The 13,893-nt window shown below is 41.8% G+C and overlaps 1 protein-coding gene across 1 annotated transcript in view; it reads left to right on the top strand.

Annotated features, from left to right (window-relative positions):
• Window positions 1–13,893, top strand: part of LOC126993130 (failed axon connections homolog) — a gene marked incomplete at its 5' end in the record, with an annotated part of 36,613 nt that overhangs the window by 18,324 nt on the left and 4,396 nt on the right. Inside the window, 2 exons of the mRNA XM_050851992.1 lie at window positions 7,468–7,682; window positions 8,357–8,473. Coding sequence (XP_050707949.1) covers window positions 7,468–7,682; window positions 8,357–8,473 — 332 coding nt within the window. The remainder of the gene's footprint in view (window positions 1–7,467; window positions 7,683–8,356; window positions 8,474–13,893) is intronic.

Below are 13,893 nucleotides of genomic sequence, written 5' to 3'. Positions count from 1 at the left end.
GAAGCTCAACATTCTGTTCGCTTTATTTGCTGCATCGATGCATTGCTGTGATAATTTGAGTTTTGACGCGATTTTGACCCCCAGGTCCTTAACGCATTGAGTTTAACGCCGCGCATTTCGTAATCGAACTTCTTATTTCTTGTTCCAACTTGAAGGACCTGGCACTTGTCTACGTTAAAGGGCATCTCCCATCTATCCGACCAGGCTGAAATTTTGTGCAAATCCTCTTGGAGGAATCTTAACTGGAAACTTCACATCTCCTCTCTTACTAAATCAGCTTCCTCGAGGTTGGGCGTTCTGTATCGTCTCCGCCAGTTCTTCTCCCCCGAACAGTTGCTATCCAGATACATGGGCCTTGTCCGCCCTCGTATGGAGTATGCATCTCACGTGTGGGGGGGCTCCACTCACACAGATCTAATGGACAGAGTGGAGTCTAAGGCTCTCCGTCTCATCAGCTCTCCTCCTCTTACTGATAGTCTTCTACCTCTCAAATTCCTCAGCCATTTTGCCTCCCTTTCTATCTCCTATCGATATTTTCACGCTGACTGCTCTTCTGAACTTGATAAGTGCATGCCTCCCCCACTCATGCGGCCCCGCCGCACACGACTTTCTACTCAAGCTCATCTCTTTACTGTCCAAATCCCTTATGCACGAGTTAACCAGCATCTTCACTCTTTTATCTCTCACGCTGGTAATCTCTGGAACGATCTTCCTTCAACTGTATTTCCTCCTGCCTACGACTTGAACTCTTTCAAGAGGAAGGTATCAGGACACCTCTTCTCACGTAATTGACTGCTCTTTCGGCCACCTCTTCGGATTCTTTACAGGAGCAGCGAGTAGCAGGCTTTTTTTATTGTTTCCTTTTTTTGTGCCCTTGTGCTGTCTCCTTTGCTGTAAAAAAAAAATGAATGAAGGAGTGAATGAATGGGCGAGGAGGCAAATGAGTGAGAAAGAAAGAGCAAAAAATAAAATAACCTTATAACATATCTCCCACGACTAAAATCCCGAGTCTTGTCCATCTCCCACAAAAAGCTATTCATCACAAAATTAATCCCTCGACTTCACTTTCTTCATCCCCTTTTATTCCTCAATGGCTTCTAGATTTTCTTTATATATTCACTCATTTCCCTGATCTTATTTCCTGCAGCTTTTTCTGTTCTTCACTTATTTTATAACTTTATTAATCGTACTTTTTAATTTCCTTTCCACTCATATTTTTTTTTTTATTGTTTGTTTTTTTGCTATTTTTTTAAGGGAAACTGAGATAAGGGGTCTTTGTATGTAGTAGCAGTAGTAGTAGTAGTAGTAGTAGTAGTAGTAGTAGTAGTTGTAGTAGTAGTAGTAGTAGTAGTAATAGTAGTAGTAGTAGTAGTAGTAGTAGTAGTAGTAGTAGTAAAAAGAATAAGAATAAGAACAACAACAACAACAACAACAACAATAACAACAACTATACAACTGCTAAAACAATAAAATAGTAGAAATAATAATAATTACTACAACAACAACAACAACAACAACAACAACAACAACAACAACAGCTAAAAGGTAAGGGCTGGGTGCACCTGTCCGCCAGGTGTAATTAGTGCAGGTGAGCCGACGCGGTGTCACCTGGGGCAGCGGCAGGAAGCGCCAGGAACACTCTTACCTGGAAAAAGAGAAAAAATGGTTAAATGTGTTGTTGTAATGGCCTCTGATTTTTTTTATACCTGGGGAAGATAAAAATGGCTCAAAAAGTTTATACTGTGGTTGGAGAGAAGAGGGAAGGAGGAGGAAAGAAAGAAAAGAGGAAAAAAGGAGTGAAAATATTGCTAAACTTTTGCATTAGATGGGGAGGGTAGGAGGGAAAGCAAGGAGGGAAAAAGGAAGGAGTGAGATAACTGCTAAACTCTTGGATTATAAAGTTAAAGAGCATTGAGATGGTGGAGAAAGGGAAGAGAGAGGAGGGAAAGGAAAGAGCAAAAAAGGATGGAGTGAATATACTACTAAACTCTTGCATTAAGGGCCGTCCACACTATGGGTGGGCCATCGCGGAGTCAGGCGGACTGACGAGGGGGTAAGGGGGGTGAGCGTCCACACTATAAGAGCGACAGGCGAGGCACGACTGGTGAGCAGCCCGTGCTCATGAGTGACGGGAAGGCGCGGCGCGAATGACCCGTCCGGCTATTAATTAACAACTGGGTGTCGCGCGCTGGGCCGCTGGCCGCTGGGTTACCCACCTACCTCTCGCTCGACGCTCGCTGCTGCTCGGCGTAGCCCCGCTCACTTTACCATATATGGGAGTTGTGTGGAGCCAAAGACAGAATTCCGGGCCTGGTCACCCATAGTGTGGACGCCGCTTTAGAAGCTGAGAAGGTGGTGGAGAAAAGGAAAAGAGAGGAGAGAAAGGAAAGCGGGAAAAAAGGAAGGAATGTAAATACTGGTTAACTCTTGCATTATAAGTTCTACGGCAGTCATATAGGAAGGTGGTGGAGAGTGGGAAGGGGTAGGAGGGAAAAGAGAGAGGGAAAAAGGAAGAAGTGAGATAACTGCTAAACTCTTGCATTAGAAAGTTCAACGAGATGGTATGGAAAGGAAAGAGGGAGGAAGGAAGGGAAAGAAGAAAAACAGGAAGAAGATAAATTACCGGTTAACTCTTGTATTAGAAGTTGTAGAGCATAGAGATGGTAGAGGAAGGAAAGGGAAAGGAAGGAAGGGAAAGATCAGAAATAGACAGAAAAGTGGAAATACAGCTAAACTCTTGCATTAAAAGTTGATCAGCACAGATGGTGAAGAAAGTGAAGGAGAGAAGAGAGACGGGAAAGAGAAAAAAAGGAAGGTGTGAAAATACTGGTTAACCCTCGCATTAGGAAGTTGAATAGCACATACACTGAGAGGACGAATGGGCAAGAGGGAAGGGAAAGAGAAGGGAAGCTACTCGTTAACCCTTGCATTAAAAAAAGTTGAAGAGCGCAGAGATAGAGAGAAGGAAGGAGGGGAAGTGTATGAAGTAACTGGTTATCTAAGAAACTGGGCAGAAAGGCGATGGAGAGAGGGAAGGGGAGGGCAGGATAAAAAAAGAGAGAAAATGGAGAGAGAAGATACTGGTTAATTAGTAAGTTGAACAACACTGGGAAGAAAAGGAATGAAGATACTGATTAACTCTTGCAGTAGTTAGTTGGACGGCATAGTGATAGAAAGGGAAAGGAGGGCGGATACTGAAAGAGAAGTGAAGATGCTTGTTAACTCATGCATTAGAAAGTTGAACAGCATTGAGATGGAGAGAGAGAGAGAGAGAGAGAAAAGGAGAAAGGTAATACGTTAAAAGAGGGAAAAATAAAATACAAAAAAGCTCACAACTCTACTCATGCAAGAAAAAAAAAAGTTATCAATTTAGGCTGGAAAGAGTGCCACCATGCCTCCTAAAAGTTTAAATCATGAGGACTTCACTATTTATTATTTTTTCTACAATATTCAGCGATTCTACACACGACAACAACATCAAAAAGTTACGCAAAAAAGTTACACTGACTTCCGTGACTGTTAAAATTGCTTCACGCGTTTAAATGAGTCAGGAATGAATCGTGTCCAATTTGATTATCTCTCTCTCTCTCTCTCTCTCTTTTACGATATTTATTTAGAACATAAGAACATAAGAACATAGGGAAACTGCAAGAGGCCGGGTGGTTACAGGTAGAGGCTTGATCCTCGTTATACCGACGGTACTAGGCACGCACCAGTACCCTGTCACCTTACTGCACCCACACCTCACTGCCACCTGTCGTCCTCGTCCATGTAGCTATCCAGTCTACTCTTAAAACAAGCTATCGTCCTTGCACTAACTATGTGATTGCTGAGTCTAATCCATTCCCCCACCACCCTATTACTAAACCAATGCTTGCCTATATCTCTCCTAAATCTATACTTTTCTAATTATATAGTTATAATTGGTAGTAGTAGAAGCATTAGTAGTAGCAGTAGTAGTAGTAGTAGTAGTAGTAGTAGTAGTAGTAGTAGTAGTAGTAGTAGTAGTAGTAGTAGTTGTTGTAGTAGTAGTAGTAGTAGTAGTAGAAGGACGAAGAAGAAGACGAAGAAAAACAAAACCAAGAAGAACAAGACCAAAAACCAGGACAAAAATAACAAGATCAAGACGAAGAAGAAAAAGAAGAAAAAGAAGAACAAGAAGAACAAGAACAAGTAGAAAAGAAAGAACAAGAACAAGAACAAAAAGACGACAACAACAACAAAAGAAAGAAAGAAGAAGAGAAAAAATAACCAAATCTGTAGTCTTTCTCCTCTTCATTATCCTTCCTTTATTTACACTATCCACCCCCCCTTCCCCACCACCACCACCACCACTATCCCACCGCTGCCACCAGTGTAATACAACCATGATCAATACGCCGATGGGGGCAGCCGGGCAGTGTGTGTGTGTGCAGGCCGGGTTTAGATTATTCAAGATTCTTACCATAATTGAAGTGTTTCCGGGGAGAAGGGAGGCTTAATCTGGCCTTTCCTTTGGGGTTAGGGGGTGAAGAATGGGAAGGGGGAGATGGGGAGAGGGGGTAAGAGAGAGAGAGAGAGAGAGAGAGAGAGAGAGAGAGAGAGAGAGAGAGAGATTGACCTCGATCTTACCTTTGTGTGTCTCATCAGTAATGCAATACCTAGATATCTGTTTACCTGTATTGGAGGCTCAGAAAATAAGTCCAAAGGTAATGGAAATAAGGACTGGATGGTGGAAAAAGGATGAATGATTTTATTTTGTATGTATCTCTTTAATGGTTTTTGGGATCAGGATACAATCTCTCTCTCTCTCTCTCTCTCTCTCTCTCTCTCTCTCTCTCTCTCTCTCTCTCTCTCTCTCTCTCTCTCTCTCTCTCTCTCTCTCTCTCTCTCTCTCTCTCTGTCCATTTATCTATTCTATATCTATCTTTTTCTATTAATATTTTTCTATCCTCCTCCTCCTTCTCCTCCTCCTCCTCCTCCTACTTCTACTACTACTACTACTACTACTACTACTACTACTACTACTTAAAAAGCCCACTTAGCTCAGTTTCCCTTGAAAAAATAGTAAGAAAATAAACAATAACAAAAATATATGAGTGGAAATGAAATAAGTGAAGAACAGAAAAAAAGCTGCAGGAAATAAAATCAGGGAAATGAGTGAATATATAGAGAAAATCTAAAAGCCATTGAGGAATAAAAGGGGATGAATAAAGTGAAGGCGAGGGATTAATTTTGTGATGAATAGCTTTTTGTGGGAGATGGACAAGACTCGGGATTTTAGTCGTGGGAAATATGTTGAGGTTATTTTATTTTTTGCTTTTTCTTTTTTTCTCATTTGACTCCTCGTCCATTCATTTACGCCTTCATTCATTCATTCAGGCATTCATTTATTCAGTCGGTCAGTCATTAACTCGCTCATTCCTTTTCTCTCTCTCTCTCTCTCTCTCTCTCTCTCTCTCTCTCTCTCTCTCTCTCTCTCTCTCTCTCTCTCTCTCTCTCTCTCTCTCTCTCTTACATTCCCTCGCCTCAGCATCTAATTAAAACAGAGGAGGAGGTAAAGGCTCGTATTTGATTGGCTCTTTACGTAATCAGCAAATATAAAGGATCAGTGGCGCATTTGATCGGACGAAAGGATGAGTGCATTGGTCAGTTCACGCCTTGAGGATAATGTACGCTTGTTTGTGTGTTTGAACAAGCGTAGGTATCTTTATTAACTGTGCAGGTAACATGAAAAGGACATGATTGAGTGTATTAACGTCTGAGTCTAATAATATAATGCTCAATAACTACACTTACTTAAAAGGAGAGATATAGAGGCTCACGGTAACTTCTTTTACACATATATTCTTAACTATCTATCACAGCACTAAGTAATATTATTCCCTTGAAATTATAGGTAAAAACTTTATATTAACCTCATCTTAGCAGTTAATTTTTCTATCACCAAAAATTGAAGAATCAGCACAAATGTATATCTAATCTGTATTCAATGCGATCACGAGAAATAAATTCACGTGTTTTAGTTAGTGATCAAACTGTAAATTAAACTACAATCATTTAATATTTATTTTAATCGTGAATATCAATCACAAACGCAACAATCAACCCCCCAAAAAAGGATTGTCTCTCAACAGTCTATTCCACCTCTAAACAACTAAAGTAAATTAAAAGAACTATAAGACTTAACAAAATTTAAAGTACAAAAGTCCGGACAATATGAACAAAATCCTTTCCTTACACCACATCGGAAATCAGCGTTTACATATAGTTTCATATTTCGTCCTCGGTGACTTCTTTTTCTTCTTCTTTTACCTTTTCGTCTTTTTCTTCTTCTTTTACAACAAAGGACACAGCTCAAGGGCACAAAAAAGGAGACAATAATAATAAAAAAAAAACCACTCGCTGCTCCCAAAAAGAATCCAGAGGTGGCCGAAAGAGAGGTCAATTTCGGGAGGAGAGGTGTCCTTATTTTCGGTTATGGGGTTGGACGGGCTACGAATCTCTCCCACTTCTGATTATCGTGTACTCTCTTCTCCCTGGTGTTCATCCTTCCCATGCCTTCCTCCACACACCGTCTCCAGGTCATCTTCCGTTTTCCAGCTGGTCTCCTCCTTTCTATCCCACCCTCGCAGCGAGTACATGGCTCTCCTCCCTCCTCTTGACGTGCCAATACTATCTCAACCTCTGCCTCCTCAGCACACTCAGCACGTCCTCCATACCACACCTCATCACCTCGTTTGATACCCTTTCTCCGAGGAGGTGATCATGTATTGTCCTCGGTGACTGTGTGTGTAGAGAGAGACTTTGCTGAATAAGTTAAACATGTCCGTCAACCAACCAATCAAGAAGGAATTGAGAAAGAGAATAAGGTAGATTAAAGACGAGGGAAGATATTGAGGTAGAATGAGAGGCTGCAAGGAGTGAAGAAACTTAGGAAGGGAAGAATGAAGAGGGAAGGAGGAAAGGAATATGGAAATGAAAAAATGGAGATAGGGAAAGGGGAGGGGAGGAAGAAACTAAGGAAAAGAACAAATTTAGAAATGGAGAAATGGAGATTGGAAAAGGGAGAGGAGGAATAAACTAACGAAGGGAACTAATGAAGGAATGAAGAAATGGACCTAGCAAGAAAGAGGGGAGGAGGAAACTAGAAAAGGGAGTAAATCTGGAAATGAAGAAATGAAGCCAGAAAAAAGGCAGGGGAGGAGGAAACTAAGGAAGGGATATTTTTTTACAGGGGGGGAGCTCAAGGGCAATTAACAAAAAACAAAGAAAATAAAAGCCCTGAAGACGCTGCTCCGAACACACACACAAAAAAGAGCGAGAGGGGCTAGGAGAGGTTTAAAATTTAGGAATGAAGAAACGGAGGTAGGAAACACGGAGAGGAAGAACAAAATAAGGAAGCGAATAAACTTTTTTTTCCTTTTTTTTGAGTAAACTTAATAAACATCCTCCTCTCCTCTCCCCCCCCCCCCCCCCTCCCCCCAGGGTCAACGTGTTATGGCGGTGGGTGTACGACAGGCGGCGCGCGGTGTGTTCCCTGACGCACTGGGGGACGTGGCTGCCCTTCCCCTGGGTGTACCGCCCCCTCGTGGCACGCCTGCTGCGCCACCAGGCCGTCATGCAGGGCGTCGGCAGACACACGTGGCCGCAGGTGTTCCAATTAGGCTGGGAGGACCTGCGCGCGCTCTCTGTTTACCTGGGTGTGTGTATTAGTAGCAGCAGCAGCAGCAGTAGTAGTAGTAGTAGTAGTAGTAGTCGTTGTAGTCGTAAAAGTACATTCCTTCACGATATAATCTAAATATAATTGTGAAACTACTTACACATCCCAAAACGAAAGGGAAACTCAATAATGAGTTTAGCATTTTTTTTTAGCACCACTGTAAAATATGTGTGCCACGTTTCTTTATATGCTTATAAATATCTTATCCATAATAAGTTAACTGTTCTTTTATACGTTATAATACTAAGATTAAACGTGTATGCATATTTGGTGATCATATTTGCCATGGTTTTACTTATATTAAAACATTTCTACATCGCGGGCTAGGAGACACGCGGCACTGCTATACAAGGGGTCCCCTACGCTGAACCCCGCCCACAACCGCACGTTTAGTTGAGCCAGACCATTGTAGTAGTAGCGGTGGTAGTCGGTTTGAGGATGTCTTTGCACCGCCACCCTGTTTGTGTTTGGCCTGGTGGATGGGAGGGATCAAATAACTGGTGTGTTGTAAGACAGTTTGCTTTCCCAAGAAGGTAAACTGGATCTTTTCTTCCACATTGTACTGATCAGGTCTTTCTTAACTTCATTCCGTTATGGAAAGAGAAACAGGTGATTGTGTCAACAGGTGAGGACTAAATCAAAACCATTCTACAGGTGACAAGAAATTCCTGACGGGGGACAAACCGACGGAGGCTGACTGCGGCGTGTTCGGGATGCTGAGTCAGGTGGTTTGGAACTCACCAGGCTCACCCCTCCTGGCGGCTGTGAAAGGTTGGTAGGCAGCGCTCTCTCTCTCTCTCTCTCTCTCTCTCTCTCTCTCTCTCTCTCTCTCTCTCTCTCTCTCTCTCTCTCTCTCTCTCTCTCTCAAATTGCTTTATATCCACTTTTTTATCGTAATTTTCTTGTCTTTAACCTCTTCTCTCTCTCCTTTTTCTTCTTTTTCCTCCCCTTTTTCTTTCCCTTTTCCTTTCCTTTTCTTTTTTTTCTTTTTTTCCCTTTTTCTTTTCTTTTTTCTTTTTCTTTCTCTTTTTTCTTTCTCTTTTTTTCTTTCTCTTTTCCCTTTCTCTTTTTCCTTTCTCTTTTTTTTTCTCTTTTTCTTTCTCTCTCTCATAACTCCGCACGGTTTTTCTAGGTAACTGAATTTGAAGGTCGTAAGGTATAGGCGTAACGATCACCTTCTTGTTGTTCTTGTTTTACTTGTGTGTTTCCATTGTGTTCTGAATATACGTGTGTTGCTGGTTGTTGTATAGTGTTGTTGGTGTTGTTGTTGGTTTGTGTTGCAAGTTTATTGGTTATTTTTTTATATATATTTCGTGTTTGTCACTTACGCTTTATTATTTCTCTCTTCATCAACTGTTTCCTTCCATTCCTTTCATTCTTTCCTATCTCGTGTTCCTTTTCTATTACTGTAACTCCTTTCGTATTTCTTTCTCAATTTCTCTTTCTCTCTTCATCAACTACTTCCCTTTGTTTCTTTTGTTCTTTTGTGTTTTGTGTTGTTTTGCATGTGTTGCGGTGTTGCGGTGTTACTAGTTGGCTGTTACGGTGTTGCTCAGGGTTGTGTTGCTCGTGTTGTGATCCTCATTTGGTGTTCTTGTATCCTAATGTTTCTCGTGTGTTGTGTTTCTTCTTTACTCCTGTGGTCATGTTTCCTGTTGTTACTCGTGTGTTGCGTTGTGTTGCTAGTTTACTCTTATGGTGTTGTTTCCTGTTCCTGTTCTTGTTTCCTGGTACTCGTGTGTTGTCAAGTTGTGTTGCAAGTTGCTGGTGGTGTTTAATGGTTTAGTGTTGCGTTGCTGGTGTGCTGTGTCGTGTTACTATAGTTTATTCGTGGTGTGTTGCAAGTTTAGTGGTTTGTCAAACGTGGGTTGTGTTGTGTTGTATTGCTTTGTTGTGTTGCTCGTTGACTCTTGTGGTAGTGTTACTGGGTTAGTGTTGTTTTTACATACGAGTATATACAAATAAATACATACATGACAATCTGCTGGGGTGACAAGATACAGGTTGGAGTCACAGATTATGAAAGAAACACAAGAACTTCCTTCACCTTTAGTATTCTTAAGAGACCATAAACAAAACAAAAGGTAAAGGTGATCCATTTTGCTGTGTGTTGATACGTTGTTCCTTGTCCGTCATTGTGTCGGCGTGTTTGTGCGTGTTTGAGTCACGGAAAATGAAACACAATGACATACTTCATCTTTATAATTAATCTTTAGAGATCAATAACAGAACGAAAGATGAAGGAGACCCATTCATGCATTGTTCCTTGTCCGTGCCTGTGTTAGCGTGTTTGTGCGTGTTTGAGCCACAGAAAATTAAATACAAGGACTTATTTCACCTTTATGTTTCATTCTTAGAGATCATAAACATAACAAACGATAAACGAGAGCCATTCAGTTACGTCTTGATGCGTTGTTCCTTGTCCGTGCTTGTCTCCGCGTTTGAGCATGTTTGAGTCACCGAAAATGAAACACAAGGACTAACTTCTTTATATTTCATTCTTATGGGCTTATTTTAAAACATTTCGTCGCCCAACTTCACATATTTGTCAAGGCTTTCGTAGGAGTGTGGGACATTTCCAGGAGTAGTTTTATGGCCCTGGTGGTAGTGTGACCCTTCTTCTGTGCCGTGAACCTGAAAAACACTCATTAGAACCCCGACTGATCCTCTCTTTGACCTTTAGGAATACCTTATGTGAGAAGCGAAGGTGTCTTATAATACCGACCTTTGAGATCAACAACAGAACACACGATGAAGGAGACCCATTTAGTTGTGTCGCCGCGTCCTTCACCTCCGTTGGCCAGGTCACTCTGAAGCCGCACTCACATTCGTCTCCCTGTCCGTTAAACTTGTGGATTTTTTTTTTTTTACAGCAAGGGAGGAAGCTCAGGGACTTAAAAAAAAAAGTTTGCTAGGCGCTGCTCCCGCAAACGAAAAAGAATGAAGCCAGAAAAGAGGTCAGTTTCAGAAAGAGAGGTGTCAATATACTTGAAAAAATATGGTTTCCGTTATAAAAAAGATAAAAAAGTGAAGAAAAGGAGAAATTTAGTAAGAAAAAGAAAACCACTTCTACTGTCATTAAAGCTCATGGCATACGCTTCCACTCACTTTTCACTAGGCGGTGGCTGAGTGGTTAGTGTGCGGGCCCCGCATTCACCGCGTTCTGGACGACGCGGGTTCGAATCCGCCGCTACCACTTGGGATTCTTCAGTCACCGCCGAGTGGCCTAAAGCTACCCACATGCTGTCCTGAAGACCACTCATCAACCCGGAATCTAGAAGAACCGTTCAAGTAAATCAAGAATGAGCTCCGGGGGGCAGCATGAGCCAAGAATAGATGGCGCCACTATAAACACTTGCCTGCGCCACGACGGGGTTAGGGCTGACCACCTGGCCCCTGAAGAAAGCCTACCGGCGCTATAGGCTGGCACGTAAAAATGAAAAGAAAAAAACAATGATACATATACGAAAAAATATTCTCTTATACGTCTTCATCTATTTTTCATTCCGTTTCCTCCCTCGTTCACTCCCACCGTTTCCTCCCTCGTTCACTCCCACCATTTCCTCCCTCGTTCACTCCCACCGTTTCCTCCCTCGTTCACTCCCACCGTTTCCTCCCTCGTTCACTCCCACCGTTTCCTCCCTCGTTCACTCCCACCATTTCCTCCCTCGTTCACTCTCACCATTTCTTCCCTCGTTCACTCCCACCATTTCCTCCCTCGTTCACTCCCACCATTTCCTCCCTCGTTCACTCCCACCATTTCCTCCCTCGTTCACTCCCACCATTTCCTCCCTCGTTCACTCTCACCATTTCTTCCCTCGTTCACTCCCACCATTTCCTCCCTCGTTCCCTCCCACCATTTCCTCCCTCGTTCACTCCCACCATTTCCTCCCTCGTTCCCTCCCACCATTTCCTCCCTCATTCCTCCCACCGTTTCCTCCCTCATTCCTCCCACCATTTCCTCCCTCGTTCCCTCCCACCATTTCCTCCCTCATTCACTCCCACATTCCCTCCCACCATTTCCTCCCTCATTCACTCCCACCATTTCCTCCCATTCCTCCCACCGTTTCCTCCCTCATTCCTCCCACCATTTCCTCCCTCATTCACTCCCATTCCTCCCACCATTTCCTCCCTCGTTCACTCCCACCATTTCCTCCCTCGTTCACTCCCACCGTTTCCTCCCTCGTTCACTCCCACCATTTCCTCCCTCGTTCACTCCCACCATTTCCTCCCTCGTTCACTCCCACCGTTTCCTCCCTCGTTCACTCCCACCATTTCCTCCCTCGTTCACTCCCACCATTTCCTCCCTCGTTCACTCCCACCGTTTCCTCCCTCGTTCACTCCCACCGTTTCCTTCCTCGTTCACTCCCTCGTTCACTCCCGTTTTGTTCACTGGGCGTAATCTCCCGGTAGCCACTTAAAGGGAACAGGAGCAAGCGGGGTTGAATATTCCCTATAAATACAAATAATAGCAAACACTTTTTTTCTATACTTTTAAGCCTCTCGCCCAGTTCCCATCTCCTCCTCTCCCTTATTGCTTCCTTTTACATACTCTCCTAACAGACATTTGTACAGTAAGAACGCAAAGGAGGAATGAGTAAGTGAACAAATATATGCAAGTCTTTTTATGGTTAATTTTCTCTTTCCTTCTGTTCCTTTCCTGCTTACTCCCATCATCCTCTCTTCACGTAATTTCCTGCCAGAGATTTGAAAAGGAAAGTGAGCAAAAGGGGGTTGAGGACACTTTAGGAATACAAGAACATATATATTGTTCTATAATAATGAATCTTTTCCCTTTCTTTTATTTCCTTCCTCCTTCACTTCCATACTAATGTCATGTAAGAGGGTTCAATACACTTTAGAAATACAAGCACATACTTTTTCTTCTATAATTATGAACCATTTTCTTTTACTTCCTTCCTCCTTCACTCTCATCTTCCTTCACTTTACACATTTTTCTGGTAGATATTTAAAGGGAAAGTAAGGTAAGGGTGATTGAAGACACTTTAGAAATACAAGTACACATTTCTTTCTATAACTATTAACCTTTTTCTTCCTTTTACTTCCTCCTTCACTCCCATCTTCCTTCACTTTGTACACTTTTCTGGTAGATATTTAAAGGGAAAGTGAGGTAAGGGGGATTGAAGACACTTTAGAAATACAAGTACACATTTCTTTCTATAACTATTGACCCCTTTCTTTCTTTTTCCTTCCTCCTTCACTCCCATCTTCCTTCACTTTGCACACTTTTCTGGTAGATATTTAAAGGGAAAGTATGGTAAGGGTGATTGAAGACACTTTAGAAATACAAGTACACATTTCTTTCTATAACTATTAACCTTTTTCTTTCTTTTTCCTTCCTCCTTCACTCCAATACTACTTCCCTTCATATCATACTTTCCTGTCAGATATTTAAAAAGGAAGGTAAACGAAGGGAGGTTGAGAACACTTGAGGACTACAAGTAAATATATTTCTTCTATAATCAACCTTTTTTTTATTAACCTCTTCCTTTTATTTCCCTTCTCTTCCATTCCCATACTACTTCACTTCATATCATACTTCCCTCTAGGTAGTTAATGTAAAGGCTTTAAACTTATATAGAGGGTGGAAACGTATATGAATGGTCGAAGTTTGTATGTAAAGGTTCTAAGAGTATTTATAAAGAGGATCGAAGACTATTTATAAAGGATTGAAGCCTATGTATTAAAAGGGGAAAAGAGCAAAGGGTGTTAAATACTCTAAAATTACATATAAATCCATTTAAGTGTTTTCTTTAGGTCGTTCCCTCTTTCCTTCTGGGTCCTCCTTCACCTACTTCCATGTCCCTAGCTTCATACACTCAAAAAATACTAACAAATATTCTTTTTCTGTACTTACTAACCTTCTTTTACTTCCAATTCCTCAATCCTCCACTCCACCCCAATACAACGTCACTTCATACACTTTCCTTCCATTGTAAAGAAATTTGATTGTAAATAAAAAGAAGAAAGAAAAACAGTTAAAGAAAGAAGGAAGGAAAAGTAAAAGAAAAAGGAACAAGTAAAGAAAGTAGAAACGATAAAAGAAAGGAAGAAAAGAAGATAAATGAAAGAAATACAAACCAACAACAACACTAGAAGCAAGGATGAAAGGGCGGTGGAAAGAAAAAGGAAGACCAAAGACATTTAATGGAAAAAATACTCTGAAAACA

This window comes from Eriocheir sinensis, unplaced genomic scaffold (genome assembly GCF_024679095.1).
Source record: "Eriocheir sinensis breed Jianghai 21 unplaced genomic scaffold, ASM2467909v1 Scaffold566, whole genome shotgun sequence".
Taxonomy (NCBI): domain Eukaryota; kingdom Metazoa; phylum Arthropoda; class Malacostraca; order Decapoda; family Varunidae; genus Eriocheir; species Eriocheir sinensis.
Note: the sequence above shows the minus strand (reverse complement) of the source record. Positions and strands in the feature narration are given on the sequence as shown.